At 37.4% G+C, this 18,357-nt stretch overlaps 1 protein-coding gene across 1 annotated transcript in view; it reads left to right on the top strand.

Annotated features, from left to right (window-relative positions):
• LOC149299898 (ATP-binding cassette sub-family C member 4-like) overlaps positions 1–18,357 on the top strand; it is a 99,447-nt gene that overhangs the window by 58,057 nt on the left and 23,033 nt on the right. The window contains exons 20-25 of the mRNA XM_089485851.1: positions 1,397–1,476; positions 9,219–9,369; positions 13,383–13,502; positions 15,267–15,377; positions 17,278–17,378; positions 17,572–17,763. Coding sequence (XP_089341977.1) covers positions 1,397–1,476; positions 9,219–9,369; positions 13,383–13,502; positions 15,267–15,377; positions 17,278–17,378; positions 17,572–17,763 — 755 coding nt within the window. The remainder of the gene's footprint in view (positions 1–1,396; positions 1,477–9,218; positions 9,370–13,382; positions 13,503–15,266; positions 15,378–17,277; positions 17,379–17,571; positions 17,764–18,357) is intronic.

Below are 18,357 nucleotides of genomic sequence, written 5' to 3'. Positions count from 1 at the left end.
TGTATTCCTGAAGTTCAAAATGTGAGCAAAGAAATCTGAATTTTTTTTAATGTGCATTTGAATATACTCTAGAAAGCTTCCAAGGCCTAAACGTGTGTGTATATGTGTGTGTGTGTTTCTCCTTTTCCCTGCAGGTATTCTTTTTAATCCCAGAAAATGTCACAATTCAGCTCGATCTTCAAGTTCAAGTTTTTCTTTTTGCCATTCAATTAGCAATTCTACAACCCTGAAGAAATAGTGTGATCCAGTACTTTGATTTTATTAAACTTATCTCATTATGGTGAAGCCTCAAGTGTGCGTCAAATTAAGTCTTTTTTCAGTTTCTTTTGAGAACTGTATTTCTATGTTCTCTTAAAGCATAAAAATACAGCACCAAATATATTGTTTCCTTATGTATTTTCAGGTAGACTAGCAAAATAATGGAGTTTGTTACAAAGTAGCGAATGTGATAAAAAAAAACCAATAACAACATAAACTGCAATGTAACTGAATCTAGCACTGAAACCTGTCATCTGTGTTCATTTTATTTTAAATTCCATTTTAAGGTTTTTTTGTTGTTTTTTATAGTGCTGACCTTCTCCAATGGCATGGCTAGGTATTTTCATGCACATTTCCATTACTTTACCATATTACCCTGGTAAAGAGTGTATTGGAATCCTGCTGTCAGACCAAGTTGTAAAATGTACCTGCTGTACGTATTGGTGCAAGAACTGTGGATCATCCCAGAATGTTATTGGGTAACCGGAAATGCGTGGGGAAAAAAAATAGACTCATGCATTTGTCTGTTGCAGGACTCCTAACCCCAAAGCCTTTCCGCATCATCGGGTGCTATGCTATGCTTTGTGTACTGTTTAACGTGTAAGTTATGTCCTTGAAGAAACTACATCAAGTTTCTGTTGCAGGACAAAATGTGGTCATACATTGCATACGTTTACGATTGTAATGTTCTTTGCTGCACGTGGATGAGATGTCACATATACCTGTAGACGTTATTTAGTAACTATTTTTACTGCCTTTTACCTGATTGTGATGCAGTCTCACTGGTAGTTGCTCCTTAGTGCATGTGGGCCATTAATGCCTAAAGTGCTCTGTTTACAAAGCATGCTCACCGATTCAGGCATAGTGTTAAAACGGTATTGATTGGAAAAGCCTAGTAAGGAAGCTGTAATTTGAGTTTATTTTCAGTTCTGTACTGTATATGATTCCTTTGAATGTGCGCTCCCTGGGAGTGAATGCACGTAGACCCTGGTGCTTTATTTCGGGTTATTTCTGAATTGGAACATAATACACTGCCTGGTGAGAAAAAGAAGTAGCTGAAAAGGAAGCATTGAATTTCAGCTTTGGCATTTAAGCGTTGTCTTACGTATTTATTTTTTTGTCTTGTGCTCTCTTTCAGGGAGGATTCTGAACCGTTTCTCCAAAGATATTGGACACCTGGATGACTTGCTTCCTTTTACATTTTTGGATTTCATGCAGGTAATATACATTTTTAACTGTATATGTGTATTTATCAAAATTCTGTAAACCTTTAATTATAGATTTCATATTACCTATTTCATGTAAAGAAAAAAAGAATACATAATAAATATGTGCTGGTTTTTTCTCATCTTTCATTACCATATAGCTATGTAGTGTTCACTGTTTTGTTAAAGGAATCCATTACCAACAAGGTTTTAAACAAACAAAAAAAAAACCCAAAACAGTAATAACACCATATAAGTAAATGCTGTACCATATTACTGTACCATATTTATTTGTTTTTTAATGTCTTACCCCATTCGTTAGGAGTCCACAAAAAATAATTGTATTTATTAATTGTTCACAAGGAGGGTTTTAATAATGACTGCTTGTAAAGTAGTAATGGGAGTGGCGGCGCAGCTTAATACCACTTCTTTAAACATTCGAATCATTACTTTTTTTTTCCCATTGCCCTTACTCTATGCTGGATTGCCTCGGAGCATTCTGGCAAGCAGAGCGATACATTGTGAAACATTACGGCCTCGCAGAAACATTCAGCTCTCACGGAACGATAACACGGTTTAAGCAAATTCTACACGTATGTTGGCTTTGCAAAGCCACCGTTTTCTGCACCTTTTGAACAAAAAAACAGGAGTGGTTCTTTGTAAAAAGGGACAGATTAGCAGTAATAAGGTAATAATAATACTGTCTTAATGTGAATAAAAGAAAAACAGTAACTCAAGATAATAATCTCTAAAGAGACAAAAGATTTATGTGCCAAGAAGATTGTCAGAGATCAAAGGTATTATAATATAAAGCCGTTTGCTGCTGTTCTTGTTCCAACCTTTATGCACACAACATATGTATCATTAACCTGTACAAGTAGATTTAGAACAATTAGAATGTAAATATGTGTAGAATGTAAGCTTCATAATGCAGTTAGTCACCACACCTATTAACTTCTTTGCTGCTGCTGTTACATCAAGTGCATTGCATTGTGAATGCAGAAGCTCAAGGGTTACAGGTGGAGTATGGTGGGTTGGGTCGTGTATGCGTGCAGTAAATCCATTGCTAATTATGCCTTCTAAGGAGTGAAAAGTTTTAAAGGTGTTATGTTAAATAACCAAATAGGTGGGGAGGATGTTCTTTTATTACACATGAATTTATTAAAGATTATAAATTAAAATTGCAGCACTGAACATAGTCTTGTCACGCTGCAGCCATCAAATGCATGTAAATCTATATATTAACTTAAAAGGTGACATTCAGCAAACATTTAGGGTTTTTTCATGAGAATCCTCTGTGCATTTGTGCTTTTTCCCAGTCCCCCAACTATCTACTCATCTCCTAAGTAGTGGTCAGGCGTACATACTTACCACTAGCCACTTCCTGTGCACAAGAGTTTAGGCAAAACTGGCACCAAACATGGACAGCAGAGGGGGCCTTCCCCTGCAGCATTTTCACCAGATTAGTTTTTTTGGGGGGCAAGAAAACAACCCATATTAAAGTACTAACAGAATACTTAATTCTGCATTTTCTGGTAGGGCTGTATGGGACAGACTGTCTCTCTAAGCTTATTGTGTATTCCTTGTAACGTGCTGGGTGGCAGATTCCCCAGTCTCCCCAAGAGAAAAGAACTCCTAGCAACTTCCCCTGCTATATGCCGCGACACACACACAAGATTAAGGCTCCCTGACCTTATTTTATCTGCGGATGACTTCCTCCAGCAACACCAGTGTTACTGAGGTCACATGAACACACTTTTCCCTTCTCATCCCAGTTAGTTCTAGATGGTACCCTTTCGTGGTGTTCTCCTGTGATCTGCTCCAGTTGTAAGTTGTCCTTGCTGTTCTGACCTGGCCTGCCTTGGTCTTCCTGATGTTTTGTTGTCTTGACCCAGCTTGCCTTGACCTTGCTCCTTCTCTGGTATATTGACCCAGCTTGTGTTAAGTATTGACTTTGTGCTCTGTACTCTGTGTACCTCGTGTTGGGTTATTGGCCACTGACAGGTCTCTTCTAGTGCTCCTTCACGGTCCTCACATTCTGGTTGCATCTGAGCACCGGATATGACGCCCTCTACATCCCAGTACATTATAAATTATTTTCCCTAGTTGAGCAGCATGATAAGTTAATACTTAGAAGGATTTATTTGTGACTCTTAATAGCCAATGGTACTATGTATGTAGCATCAACCTTTTTGACAATATTTTGATAAGTTGGTGGTGTGGTAAAATAAGATATCTAACAAGTGTCCAAGGCTTATGTTTGCACCGAAGAGGCTATATTGATCTTGTTGGTCCTCAGGATGGCATAGGATACTCACAATTCTCATATGGTGGATCCAAGGCCATCTGGTAGAGGATCATATAAGTTGAAGTTATGCACAGCTGGACATTTGCAAGTACTACTGGTCTGCAAAAGAAGTGCAGGTTAGATGCATGGAGCGGTTCAGAAATTGCTGCCATCCAGTAGTTAGCCAACTGATCACTTTCTTTCACTGTTTTGCCTGTGCTTTGTATGATAGTTTTTAAAATATTGACTCATGGCACTCAAGTATATGAGGATATTACTGAAAAAGTTACTTGTTCCCATGTTTCATTATGAATTAATACAGAATAGGCTTTCACATAAGTATATTGTATTTAATGCTATGGGTGTCATGACATTTAGTACTAGCACCAATTTGAAATGTTATAGTGCACACTAGACTTGTGCATTTAAATTCGTACAGATTTCCATGTTAATGAAATTTGCCAATTTTGGCTATTTCTATGAATCTCTAAAAAATGGGGCATCCCCAATGAAACAAAAAGCTCTTAATTTGTATTTGAATTTCATTGGTTTATACTCTCACCCACTCACGCACACAGGCTCTCTGAATGTGAACTTGTTTCCTTGCCGCATACCTCCCCTTCTTGCTCTTCTGTCTTCTTTCTTTGCCCACTTCTCCATGGACATGGCCTCCGCGTGAACTTCCGGAAAAGAGCTGTCCCCATGACTCTGCCCTTTTAGGGAAGTGCACAGAGAGGCCAGAATAATGCGGATTCACTGAAAAAGAGATGGAGAAACTCTTCTCCTCTGCAAATCTTTCTTCATTATTGTGGCCTCCTGACAAACTTCCGCAGAATAGCGGAGCTTTTGATTGGAGGAATGGGGACAGAACTGAAAAGGACAGAAAATGAAATTCGTTGACTAAAAATTAATTTTTCTGATTTATGAATAAGCACTATAATTTAATTGGAAAATGGATATGTTGCACTAAAAAAGGAAAAAAAGTGTTGACATTCTTGTCTGGACCAAGCAAAGGGCAACAAATCTTAAAGAACTTTTATTTCTGAGTCAATTTCTTTATCCGCATTGTAGTCTTTGCTTTCAGAAGTGTGTGTGTGTGTGTATAGGAACATGCATTTTTGTTTTATTTAATAACATTGGTGATTTCATTATGCAATGGCATCTAAGAATGTATTACATGATCAATGCTGGAGCCTTCCACACAGTCCTATGATATGTGTACAAACATTGAATGCTGTTGTATTGCTTTGTCTGAAGTGACAACTGAGATTTATCAAATCTATTTATCTTTACTGTTTATTGGCCAAATAGCAACAGTGTGAACATCAGCCTTCTCAGCCAGTACTCTGTGCCAAGTCGTGCTACATGCCGAATCCTTGTATCATTTCAGATCTGTTTTTTTTTTCCTTACAACAGCAATATCAATTATGATAAAGTTCTTTTTGTTTGCAGGTGTCTTCTATAAGACGACCTCTAATCCCTTCAGGAAGAAATAGTTTCTCCCTTTTAAAGAGTATTAAGCAAATATAAAGGCTCTGATCCCCAGCATTGTCACCGTTTCTTTGAGGGATATAACCCAACATTCATTGTTTAAATGGTTGTCAGGAAGAATCAAGTGAAACTTGATAAACAATGCAGTGACTGGTTCATCTCATTCTTTGTAGTGAAGCCTTTCTGGAGAGGATTTGCATTTAAGAAGTGCATTTTTGGGAGGTAGACTTAGGGTCACTTTCAACTCTTGGAGAATACACTGTATTGGCAGTGTTTCTCCCCCCGCCCCCCCATGTCAGTATACAAATCCTGCCTAAAAGCAAAGCTCAGCATTTTGGAGAGGTTTGATATGGGATAATAGCAAATCAAAAGGAAAGAGCTTCCTTCCAATAACATCACTCTGCATTCTGTGGGGAACACTCCATTCATGGTTATTGTCATGCACTTGTGTAGGTCTGAAATAGTATTTTATTACACAAAAATGTAATTATTGAGAGTTTAAATATTCATGTGGATGTGCCAAAATGTGGGAATGTCAGGGAAAGTGTGTAGAAAGAATTTTGTCTTTTGTCATTTTGTTTTCCTCTGCGTTCTGTTACATGAATTCTGCTTTCACTCAATGTCCTGGTTATTCGTTTGGGACTGCGAGCATTCCTTTAAACGCCCCACTAATGAACTATGAAAATAAAAGGGCCTTCCGTGGACAGATATATTTTGTGATAGTGTCACGTGATGCTGGTATTAAACAATAGGGAACTTCTTTTAACTGTCGTTTGCCATAGTTTGTGTAATCTACCAAAGAGTCTGTTATAAGAGTTATCAAGTTGTAATATAATAAGCGTCTGCATCCACGTAGAAACAATTACCACCTAAACATACAATTTTACGTGCAAGTGACCTGGAACTGAAAAAGAGCCACATTCTTAAGAGTTTTGTTGTATGTGATACATACAAAAAAGGTCCTACCTTTTGGTTAGCCCCTGTTCTTCTAGGACAAAGCTCCCCTACTCAATACCTGGTGTTATCAATTCTACGTGTGCAAAAATGTAACGCTGTTGTTTTGTGAAACCAGTTCAGGCAGTTACAAAAGTAGAACTTTTATACATAACCACCAGATGATCATTATATGGAAGTTTCCTTATTTTTTGTATATTTAACACTTTCAGCAAAAAAAAAATGCTCTGTAGCTATTCTTGAGTCAATTAGTTTTTTATATTGTAAACAATATTTTACAGTCAAGCCAAGATGGTCACCTAGTTTAGGTATACCTATTTATAAAGGTTATCACACACTAGTTCTGCAAGTATCACTGGATGACCAAGAAGGGGTGGACCCTTTAATTAGCACCTTTCTTCAGATGAGATGTGTAAATAGACTTCAGAAGTAACTGCGGAAAAGGTGGTTGCCAACTGGACCAATATTCAGTTGCGACCTGTGAGAAACTAGGGCGTTCACTGTTATGATCACAGTACATACCATACATGAAAGGAAAATGACTGCCGGGTCAGAATGGTTTATTCATTCACACTAATCGTGCTGGGAAGCTTTGAAAATACCTAAAACGTGTGTGACTTTGGGTTGCCTAATTAAATTCCCAAGTAAATAGGTGGAAAATGTAATTCTGCATCCGGTATGTCATTATCAAATATTAAACACTGCTGTAGACTAGGTTCTTTATTTCCATAGGAATACCTTATATTGGTATTCCTTATTTTATTTCTGTTACTGTATTAATATTTCTTTAGTATTCAGATAATCTCTAACTTAGCTAGAATTTCCAAGGTTAGCTAGATGTGGAGACAAGTTGGCCCAATCACCATAACAACCAATGGAATCTTCCCACCATTTGCCCTCACATAACTATTTTCCACTGGAATTTTTTAACACCCTCCTAATTGTTTTTATCGGTTGTATAAATTGCTTTAGATTTGCTATTTTTTACTTCCTAAATTAAAGAACAATAATTAAAAAAAATAAAATAAAATAAAAAATAAATACAAGAGAACGGTCATGTACAAAATGCCTGTTGTTCCTGCATCTGTTCTCAGGAACAAAGAGATCCTCTTTCTTTAAAGAAAGCAGATCTAAAAAGCCTTTATCTTAAAATCAACAGCTTGACTAATTTTAAAGAACTGACTTTTCAGATTCTTTCACTGCACACAAAAGCGTAATCCTGGGACTACTTGAACCACCAATGATGTCTGTGGTGCAGACCACCACTGATTGCAGTGTCCCCCCCACCTCCATCTCACCACACACAAAATGCATTGACTGCAGCTTTATGAAGTGAAAACACCATGGAGAAGGAAAATGTAAAGGAGGTGTCCCCCAGTCATTCATTTCAAAGAATGGCTCTTACATCTGGACATTAAGGACAAAAAGTGCCCAAGATGGAAATAATAGCTGAGGTCATTCTCTTTCATAGAAGCAAAAGACTGGAACTGCCTTGCCTTGTTTCATTATCACTGACCCTTGAATTTTATTGTGTGGAAATGTCAGGGAAAGTGTGTAGAAAGAATTTTGTCTTAACAATGACTTTTGTCATTTTGTTTTCCTCGGCGTTCTGTTACATGAATTCTGCTTTCACTCAATGTCCTGGTTATTCTTTTGGGATTGCGAGCATTCCTTTAAACGCCCCACTAATGAACTATGAAAATAAAAGGGCCTTCCGTGGACAGATATATTTTGTGATAACGCGTATGGTTTTTTCGTCATGTGATACCGGTATTAAACAATAGGGAACTTCTTTTAACTGATACTTCCTGTTTGGCACAGTTTGTTTATAAGAGTTATCAAGTTGTAATATATAATTAGCGTCTGCATCCACGTAGAAACAATTACTCCCTAAATACACCATTTTATGTGCCGGTGACCCGAGACTGAAAGAGCCACATTCTTAGGAGTTTTTTGTTGTATGTGATGCATACGAAAAAGGTCCTACCTTAGCCCCTGTTCTTCTAGAACAAAGCTCCCCTACTCAGTGTCCGATGTTATCAATTCTATGTGTGCAAAAACGTAACACTAGTTTTGTGAAACCAGTTCAGGCAGTAAAACTTTTATAGAAAACCCCAGTTTTCCATTTACGTTTGGGGGTGAGGGGCTATGTTGTTCTACCTAAAGACATTATGAGGTCAACAGCTGTCTGATTCCTTTTCCTTGAAACCTTTGTCCAGAAAAAGATCTCAAAAGACAGTAGCAATATGGCAGATAATCCGTTAGAAACCCTCAATGCTTTCTTTGCTTGTATTCACAGTGCTAATTTGTCATTCTCAGCATGTGAATGACAAAAGTACTATTAAAAGTTAACAAGGGGCTAATCGAGGCACTCGGGGGCAAAATAAAGCCATCTCTGCACTCAGTGATACTAAAAGATAGCACTTGATTCTTTTTACTTTCTTATTGGGGTATTTATTGGTCACATCTCCATAGTGGACAGTTGATGGTCTTGAACATCATGTTACAGTGCATTGCTTTATATATGGATAAACATTCTTTGGCATTTATTTGTTTTAACCTGATGCAGCTAAGCTGCTCACAGGGCATGTTCTGTTCAAATCATGCATATTATGAGCTGAAATAATATAATGTACTGGTATATAAAATGTAAAAATTTTACATGTAGGATTTGAAGACATAAAATTTTTGTTTTAAAAGGTAAATATGGAAATAAAAGCCGTGATTCCTGTTTGTGAGCATTGGGTTGATGACTTAAAATCGTCAGCTCATGTAGCTGAACATAAACAGCTTATCGACGTGTAACAATTAAATAAAAGGGGTCCACTTGATCCAATGTGTCACATGATCCTCAGCCAAAATGATGAGGAGAGTCATCAGGGCTGAAACAATAGAAACAGGGGCAGTTGAGGTACAAAGAATGGCATAAATGCTGAAAATTTATTTCATGCCTAGATAATATTTCTTAATTGACATAATTTAACCATATCTTATATGTGACTTTTTTCTAATCTTCTTTCCAGGTGCTGCTCCAGATTTTAGGAGTGATAGCGGTAGCGGTGTCAGTCATTCCTTGGATTTTAATTCCCCTACTTCCTCTTGTTCTTATATTCTTCTTTCTGAGGAGGTATTTCCTCGAAACATCCAGAGATATTAAACGCCTTGAATCAACAAGTACGTGTGTTTTTATAACTCCTTTGCTATGAGACATTAAAAAAACAAATGAGATGAAGCTGTGTATTAACTGAATATGACAATTTTCATCATAAATGAATGGCCCTCACCACAAGAGTCCTCTTTCAGATCTGCAAAACGAAGTCTCTTTATGTAGAGATACGTGCCACCTAGAACATCTCACAAGCTGGTTTTCCTTTACAAATCCAAAGGTGGTTGGGGCAGCCCCAACCTTTTACAATAATAGATGCCCCTTCCCTTAACAAACAGATTTTGGGAAGACAACACAAAGGAATAAAATCTGGGTTTGATACCCTGTACTCATTTGGCACATAACTAACAAAAAATATCACACAAGAAGTTGCACTTTTCGAGAAGGGAATATCTCAGAATATCTAATGTTGTAGACAGGGGTTTCTTAGCCAAACATGATCAAAATTAAGGATCTCTACTCCACTGATGCCTGGTCTTTGTTCTCCAATATCAGATGTAATCCAGTGGTGAGAGGGATGGGGAGGGTGATTTGAGTCTGTAGTTAGTCAATTAAACCTCAACCAAAGTTTTCCTTTAATATACAGTCTGGTCCCCCCAAAATTGTGTTGTATTGAGTTCATTATGCATAGACTTCAGTGTATTTTACTAAATGCATATTGGAGCATGCACTGTTTAGTTTTTTTTTTTTGTTATACAATCACATTTTAGTAATCTTGTGGTGGCCTCTTCTGGATCCAGGAATTATTAGTAACATGCTCAGTAGCATTCTCATCGACATTAGATCTAAATCAGCAAGTGTTCAGAAAACATACATGTGATTGGCTGTTGCCCCTCTCATTGATTTTAATGGACATTCAGCACGTGTTGACTAAAATAGGAGTTCTGCTGATCATGTACGAGAAGCATATTGAGGTATGCTCCCTTTTCGCAGTACTTTTTAACTCCAGTAACTAAAGAATAATTGGGCTTATTTACATGCAGTAAAACACACTGTAATCCATGCAAAGTGGACTCCTATATAGATTAAACAAAAATAAGGCTGGGGTTGTCCTGTGCAAATTGGTAGTTACCAGTGGCAGCTCCCCAACTACAAAGGATAGTGGGAATTCTACTTTAATATACTATAGCTATTTGGGTTTAAACATGTTTATTTTAAAGAGCTTGTGTACATCCTGTGCAATCTAATAACTTTTATTTGATTAGATCTTTTGCACAAGGTTTATAACATTAGAGATAACATGGAGCTCTATACGGTGTGACCAGAGTCCACTTTTAAACAACAAATAATGTTCGGTATCCTTTAAAGGGAAATGATTGACGTGCCTTGTGTTGTGTAGATCATGTTAGGTGACATTTATTTTCTATGAGAAAGTGACCATTGAATAAAGGGGAATAAAAGACGAAAGGGAGAGAGCTACTGTAGCTTGAAAGAGCTATATAATGCACCTTTTGTACATCTGTCATACCTGCTGATAGGCACAGCCATTTGGTGTCTTTTTATATGCCATTAATGTGGGAGAATGAACATCACTCACAATAAGGACACACTCAGAATATTATGAATTGCTGTTCTCGCCTCAAATTCAACAACCATTTAACCACATGTGACAGATTTCTCAAACTTCACAATTGCTATAAAAATAATGCCCGCTTATCAGTAAATTACCAGAAAAAAGGCTTGCATTTTAAATGTGATGTTGGTGCGCTGTAGCAACAATCATGTCAGCCTATAACAAAGAACACTGGGAGTAATTACTCCTAAGTTAATTTACAGCTGGGGTCTGGTAAATGTTCTCTAAGCGTAGCGTACACTTGTTAAAAAGAAATGGCAGCATACTCCATGAATGGTGCTGCCATTTTAGGGTCTTTTTTTGCTCCCTTAATCTGTTATCTTGCACTCTGATCGTAAATGAACAGCCCATTGATAGGGATATGAAAAAATGACCGCAATCCCAAAACAAATATCACATTAACGTATGACTAATTATTGGAGATCATCATTTACTCCAATTATGAATTTTCTAAAAATAAAAACATTATAGCTATACATATTCACTTCTTTTTTACATATCATTGCTTCAGAACTATTTTCAGACTATAGTCAATGAGATCTCTGTAAATTGGCAAAACCTGCATAACTAATCGGTGCCTACACCAATCAGGAATGTGCAGTTCAAAAAAAAAAACTAGTATAATATTAGAGTGGATTTCTATTACATGCATATTTTTTATTTTTTTTTAATCTGAAACCCAATTATGTGTTTTACTGAATTGTTAAATATTTGGGAAATTAAGCATTTGTTCTCTAAAGGAATTGTCATACAGTATGAACAATTATATGTGTGTATGTAGTAAAGTAAACACAATTTTAAGATTTGACTAGCTGTGTTGATTGCCGTAAGAGCATGAGTTTCAAGATAGTTGTTATAGCTTTAGTTTTACAGATATTTACAATGCACAATGAAAAAGATATCTAAAATACATGTGAAAAAATGCACCCTCTTTGAATACTATGGGCTTACATATCAAGAAATAACAATCACCTGTTTCTTAGCAGGTCTAAAACTTAGGTAAATACAACCTCGGATTAACAACAACACATGACGTATTACACCTTGTCATGATTTATTCAACAAAAAGAGAGCCAAAATGGAGAAGCCATGTGTGGAAAAACTATGATTCAACATCTTGTGGAACCACTTCTAACAGCACTAACTTGAAGTAATCGTTTTCTTTATGACTTTATCAGTCTGTCATATTGGCCCACGCTTCTTTGCAACATTGTTTCAGTTCATTGAGGTTTGCCGGCATTTGTTTATGCACAGCTTTCTTAGGGTCCCACCACAGCATTTCAGGTCTTAAGTTTCACTGGGCCATTGCAACACCTTGATTCTTTTCTTTTTCAGCCATTCTGTTGTGGATTTGCTGGTGTGCTTGAGATTATTGCCTTGTTACATTTTACTCTAAACATACTTTGGTATTGAGGAATTCATTCTCAATGACTGCAAGGTTCCCAGGTCCTGTGGGTGCAAAACAAGCCCAAATCATCACCCCTCCACCACAATGCTTGACAGTTTGTATCGGGTGTTTGTACTGTCTGGTTTTCGCCAAACTTGGCACTGTGCATTATGACTAAGCATCTTCACTTTGGTCTCGTCTGTCCAAAGGACATTAATTCAGAAGTCTTGTTCAGATGCAACTTTGCAAATCTAAGCCACGCTGCCATATTATTTTTGGAGAGAAGATGATTTCTCCTGGCAACCCTTCCAAACAAGTCATGAACTTTAACATTTAATATGCCATGGTCTCTAGAGCCTGAGAAGTAACTCTTGAGTTTTTTGCAATTTCTCTGAGGATTGCATGATCTGACATTTGGGGTGAATTTGGTGTGACATTCCTGAGAAGATTGGCAACTGTCTTAAATGTTTTCCACTTCTGAATAATCTTTCTCACTGTAGAATGATGGACTTTGAATTGTTTGAAAATTCCATTGTAACCCTTTCCTAGATTGATGTGCAGCAACAATTGCTTCTCTAAGGTCATTGCTGATGTCTTTCCTCCTTGGCATTGTGGTAACACACACCTGGATGTTCCAGACCAGCAAACTGCTAAAACTTTGGTGTGCTGACAATTAGTAGTGATCAATTATAATCAAGGGCATTTGATTAGCAGAACCTGTCTGCTGCTTAGCATCTTAATTCCTATGGAAGCAGTAAGGGTGTACTTAGTTTTTCACACATGGCTTCTGCATTTTAGCTTTATTTGTGTTGAATAAATCATGACATGGTGTAATATGTTATTCGTTGTTCATCTGAGGTTGCATTTACCTAATGTTTTTAGACGTCCTAAGGAACAGATGATTATGTCCTGATATGTAAAACCATAAAATTAAAAAAGGTGTACTTTCTATTTCACCCAACTATAAATTAAAATGCATTGTGGAACATCTCATTATGGTTAGTAAAATATTATTATTAATAATAATAATAATAATATTATTTATTTATTTTTCTTTCCAGCTCGAAGTCCAGTGTTTTCCCACTTGTCATCTTCCCTCCAAGGTCTATGGACCATACGAGCCTTTAAAGCAGAACAGCGTTTCCAGGAATTATTTGATGCCCAACAAGATCTTCACTCAGGTGTGTCCACCTTGTTACATTGATTTGTAACTATATCTATTATTTATAGTCCTTTATTTTAATTTCTCGGTACATCGGTGGACTCCATTCCATCCGAATGGGCTTAGTCAAGCTGTCATACAAACTTAAATTACACACAAATACATTGCGCAACCGTAAGACTTCATTATTACCTAAATGGTGCTGGTTCTTATGGCATTCCAATATGGCTGTCTAGGCACTGCACACATGCATGCTCAACCAGATTGCTGTCTGTTCAGTTCCAGAATGCTGTACCTTAATATTATGTGACATATCAGGGAGTATTGTTGAGTGTGTGAGCAGCCCAACCATTTTTTTGTTTTTGTGCGCCATCGTAATGCCTTGACTTTTAGTGAATAGACCCGATTCCTCTTAGGGCATATAAAGCTAATTTTTATTCCATGTAGCCAGACATTTGGGGTTAACTATAAAAGTGATTGTTAAAAAGCTTGAACATCGGGGCCTTGACATTGGATTGTTATGACTTAAAAATCATTGCATTTAACATTCAAGAGAACATTTGAGATAATGGGATCAACTACCGTATACCACTAGACATGGAAGAGCAAACCCTCAGTGGAAAGGGAGATCTGGCCCTGTATAATGTTTAAATTAGTGAGGTGAATTTTAAGAAATCACCTGCATTACCTATGCATTCTAAGAGTTCAACTCGTCAATGGAAGTGCAAATGTATAGTGACATCAGAGAGTTGAAAATTCCAAATATCCTGCAAACCCCCCTCTTTACAAAAGACACAGGTGTCTATTCACTATTTACTATAAGGCTTCGATATATTTTCCAGAACATAAACATGTCAACCAAAAGCGTAAAAAAAAAATCCTAATGAAACTAATTGGTAATAAAAAAAAAAAAAAATGGCATTAAGCTCTTATTAGTGCAAAAAAGATCCACAATAAGCAGAGAACTTTTAGGTGCACATACTTTTTTGGTTTCTCGTTTTTATTTTGTGGTTACCACAGGAAAATCAATTACTATTTGATGATCTTTTATAAGCTATGGTTGAAGATTTGTTTTCAGATTTGATCTCTAGGTGCCAATGTACTATTAAGAGGAAATTCTGCTTAACATTGCCTTTGTAGTTTGAACAATGCCAGATATAATAACGTGTGTTTTAAAATATCAGTATCTTTTTCTTTTTTTTTTTTTTTCCCACTTTGAGAGGGTGGTAGTTAAGTGGAATAACCTCCCAGCAGACATAGTAGAGGGTAATTCAGTGAGGGGCCTTTAAACATGAATGGGATAAGAATATGGCTGTCTTGAAACTAATGCAAGACCAAAGAGTGTTTAAGGTTTGAACCAACATCAGTTGCTTTTCTCTGCCGTCAAGTTCTAGATTTTCATGTAAAATAAGCCCTTTCAGCTATTTTTATCCGGATTACTTTGTTCTGTCTTAAACCATTTTAAATTATAAAATCTGCTGGGCTACTTATTTCTGGAACTTTCACATATAAATAAACGCTAACATCCAATATAATTATTTTTAAAATTATTATTTTGTTTTATTGTTCCAAAGGGCGTGATTCTATGAATATAAACACTAAGGCCTTTGAAATACAGATGCATATGAAATACAGATGACATCCATTTGTTCAAGTTAACTATCATCTAAATCATTATTTTTCGTAAGAAAATAAATGGATGCTTAGTTTGTGCTTGCTCCCTTTTCTATTCGTTAACATGTACAACCTTTTTTTTTTTTATTTTTTTTTGTATTTTTTTTAGAAGCCTGGTTTTTGTTTCTGACGACATCCCGCTGGCTTGCAGTGCGTCTGGATGCCATCTGTGCCTTGTTTGTTATAGCCATCGCTTTTGGGTCTTTAATTCTTGCTAAAAGTGAGTACATATGGTAATTATTTGGGGCATGGAATTATGAGACATGACCATACCTGGGTACTTTTAGGTTCCGGCTACCTGGAGCACCTCTTTCGCGATGTGGCCAGGATGTCCCACTGCCGTTGGTATCAGGTGCCTCTGACTTTGCTGGGCACACACCCATTTAGGGGGGACATGGATGGGGATTGGGGCATGTTAGAACCCCCACTCCTGTGACCTGGAGGATTCGGGAGTCAAACACTGAGAGGCGGAAAACTAGTTTTGACCAAACCATGCTTTGTCATTGTGACAGAATGAGCTGTCATACAGGGGCCCAAGGTACTCAGAGATGGCTCCAGCCTGGCTGCCAAACAGGCAGGAACTCCATTGTTAAACTAATCCCAATTAACAGGATGGCTACCAGGGGGATATTCAGTAGCTAAAGGGGATTAAAGGTTGGGTTGTCTACATGTACCTGTTTATCAATGTTGATTTATGTTAATTAAGTTCTTTGGCTATATCAGTCTATGTTTTACATCAATAAACTGTTCATTCCTGCTGTACTCAGTTCAAGGTAGTTGTGTCTACTTATTGGGTACACATAGCAGGGTTCCAAGGTGCGCATGCTGGCTGGTGCTGGAAGTGATTCCGGGGACAAGAAGAGGCTACATGTGGGTGATCTCTGGGAGTTACTACAGCTCTCTTGGTGAACCCGTTAGTCATCTTCTTGCATGATATTTGCACTTGATGGTTTGTATTCCCTTTTGGGAATTTTTTTCATAGCATTGATAAACCAACTCATTGATGACTTTAAATTGCAATAGTTGTTGTAAAGCGTTGTTATGAGTAACACATGACTTTATTATGATACATTATTAGGAAATATTTGTCAGAAGTTCAGGGTTAAAGCTGAACGTTACGTGCTCCAAGCCCAGGATTTTAGCAGAATTTTATGATTGCTAAGATCAATTCCCCGTGTCAACAAGAAGTGAAAGAGTTCAATAAACTCTGCCTTTAATGTGTTGTTACTGGACACCTGACCATCACGCCTATATGTGCCAAAACCGTGGGCATTAATATGAGCCCCTTGTCCTTTGCGGCTGTAACAACCTCCACTCTTTTGGGAAGGCTTTCTACAAGATTCTGGAGTGTTTCTGTGAGAATTTGCACCCATTCAGCCAAAAGAGCATTTGTGAGGTCAGGCACTGATGTTGGATGACAAGGCTTGGCTCACCATTGGCATTCTAATTCACAATAAAGGTGTTCAGTGGGGTTAAGGTTAGGGCTCTGTGCAGGCCACTCTAGTTTCTTCACACCAAACTTGTGAAACCATGTCTGTATGGACCTTGCTTTGTACACTGGGGCACGGTCATGCTGGAATAGAAAAGGGTCTTCCCCAAACTGTTCCCACAATGTTGGGAGCATAGCATTGTTTAACATGTCTTTTGTATACTGGAACTAAGGTGCCCAAACCCTGAAAACCAGCCTCAGACCATTATCTCTCTTCCACAGTAACCACTATGCATTCTGATATGTAGCATTCCCCTGGCATTCGAATCCAGATTAGCCCACCAGACTTCCAGCTTTTGTGAAGGTTGTGAGGCTATAGAGATGTGTGTTTGTGCAGTATGTGCCCCTCTGCTAGACAACATAAACTTAATTTGCTTTCTTCTCCTTCCCCTGTTGCTGTTTCAATTCAACTTAAACACTATTCACAATATGGCAGTTAGGTTATATGTAAAATAACATATTTCAGACATCCAATTGTTGCAGTTCAGCTATCCCACGTCTAGTGGACACAGCACAATGAAAATGCCACCTTTGTGACATTCTGAATTTCAGATTGTTTAAATAAATTGTTTTATTTTCTGGCACAACATGATATGCATGCAAACTTTTTTATTTTTTTTAATTTTTGCAGGTCTTGATGCGGGACAGGTCGGGTTGGCTTTGTCTTATGCAATTACAATTATGGGAACGTTCCAGTGGGGTGTCAGACAGAGTGCTGAAGTTGAAAATCTGGTAAAATTAGTTCTTAAATAGTGATGCATCTGGCTATATAGTATTACCAGCTTTTACAGTGACAATAGAACCAGAATGTTGTTGTGTTATTGCACTCGCTTCTCTTTTGAATCCACCACTGGCAGCACATATGTATATATGTGTGTGTATATAATATATATAAATTATGTTGTCCTTATTATTTCTTATGTAGATGATCTCTGTCGAAAGAGTCATGGAATACACTCAACTTGAGAAAGAAGCTGAATGGGAGTCTAGGAAGAGGCCATCCCCGGACTGGCCCAACAGTGGCATGATTGCATTTGAAAATGTCAATTTTGCATACAGCTTAGATGGACCACTGGTTTTAAGGCACTTGACTGCTTTAATCAGACCGAAAGAAAAGGTGCACATTTTTTAATTCCAAATACACAGCATATTTCTGTCCCTGTATAGTGGAAACCCACTTCGGCTTCCCAATGCTGTTTGTTTTTCTTTTTCTTTTCCCAACACCCAACGGTCTCCCTTGTGTGGAGAGGCAGGAAGCATAATGATAATATATATTCTCTCGCACAGAACAATACTTACAGGCAGTATCCTTTATGAGTACATATATTAGCCATCAGTATATAAAAAATGATACCTCAAACATGTTGGCACCCTTGATGTAGGCATTAGCATGTACCTTTGTACATGCTTTCCTTGAGCTCATGTAGACAGGGCTGGTCATAAGGTGGCTTATGGTTAGTTGTGTAGAATTTGTTGAATAGTTACATAAACTTTTCTCCAGTAGGCTATCCCTTTCATAATAAAATGTCAAATAGTATTTGTATTGCTGGATTAATGGGGTCAAATCTTATTCACCAAGAGTCATTATGAAGCACCACCACAAGCAGGTTCATCCAACAAGGACTGAGCTGGCCCCGTACAATGAATAATTCAATGTTTGAGGACACTATGAAGAAATTTAACATGTAATTATACTTTATACAGGGCTAGC

The sequence above is a fragment of the Sceloporus occidentalis genome, unplaced genomic scaffold (genome assembly GCF_023333645.1).
Source record: "Sceloporus occidentalis isolate IW3139 unplaced genomic scaffold, rSceOcc1.0.p SCAF_27, whole genome shotgun sequence".
NCBI classification, from domain to species: Eukaryota; Metazoa; Chordata; class Lepidosauria; order Squamata; family Phrynosomatidae; genus Sceloporus; species Sceloporus occidentalis.
Note: the sequence above shows the minus strand (reverse complement) of the source record. Positions and strands in the feature narration are given on the sequence as shown.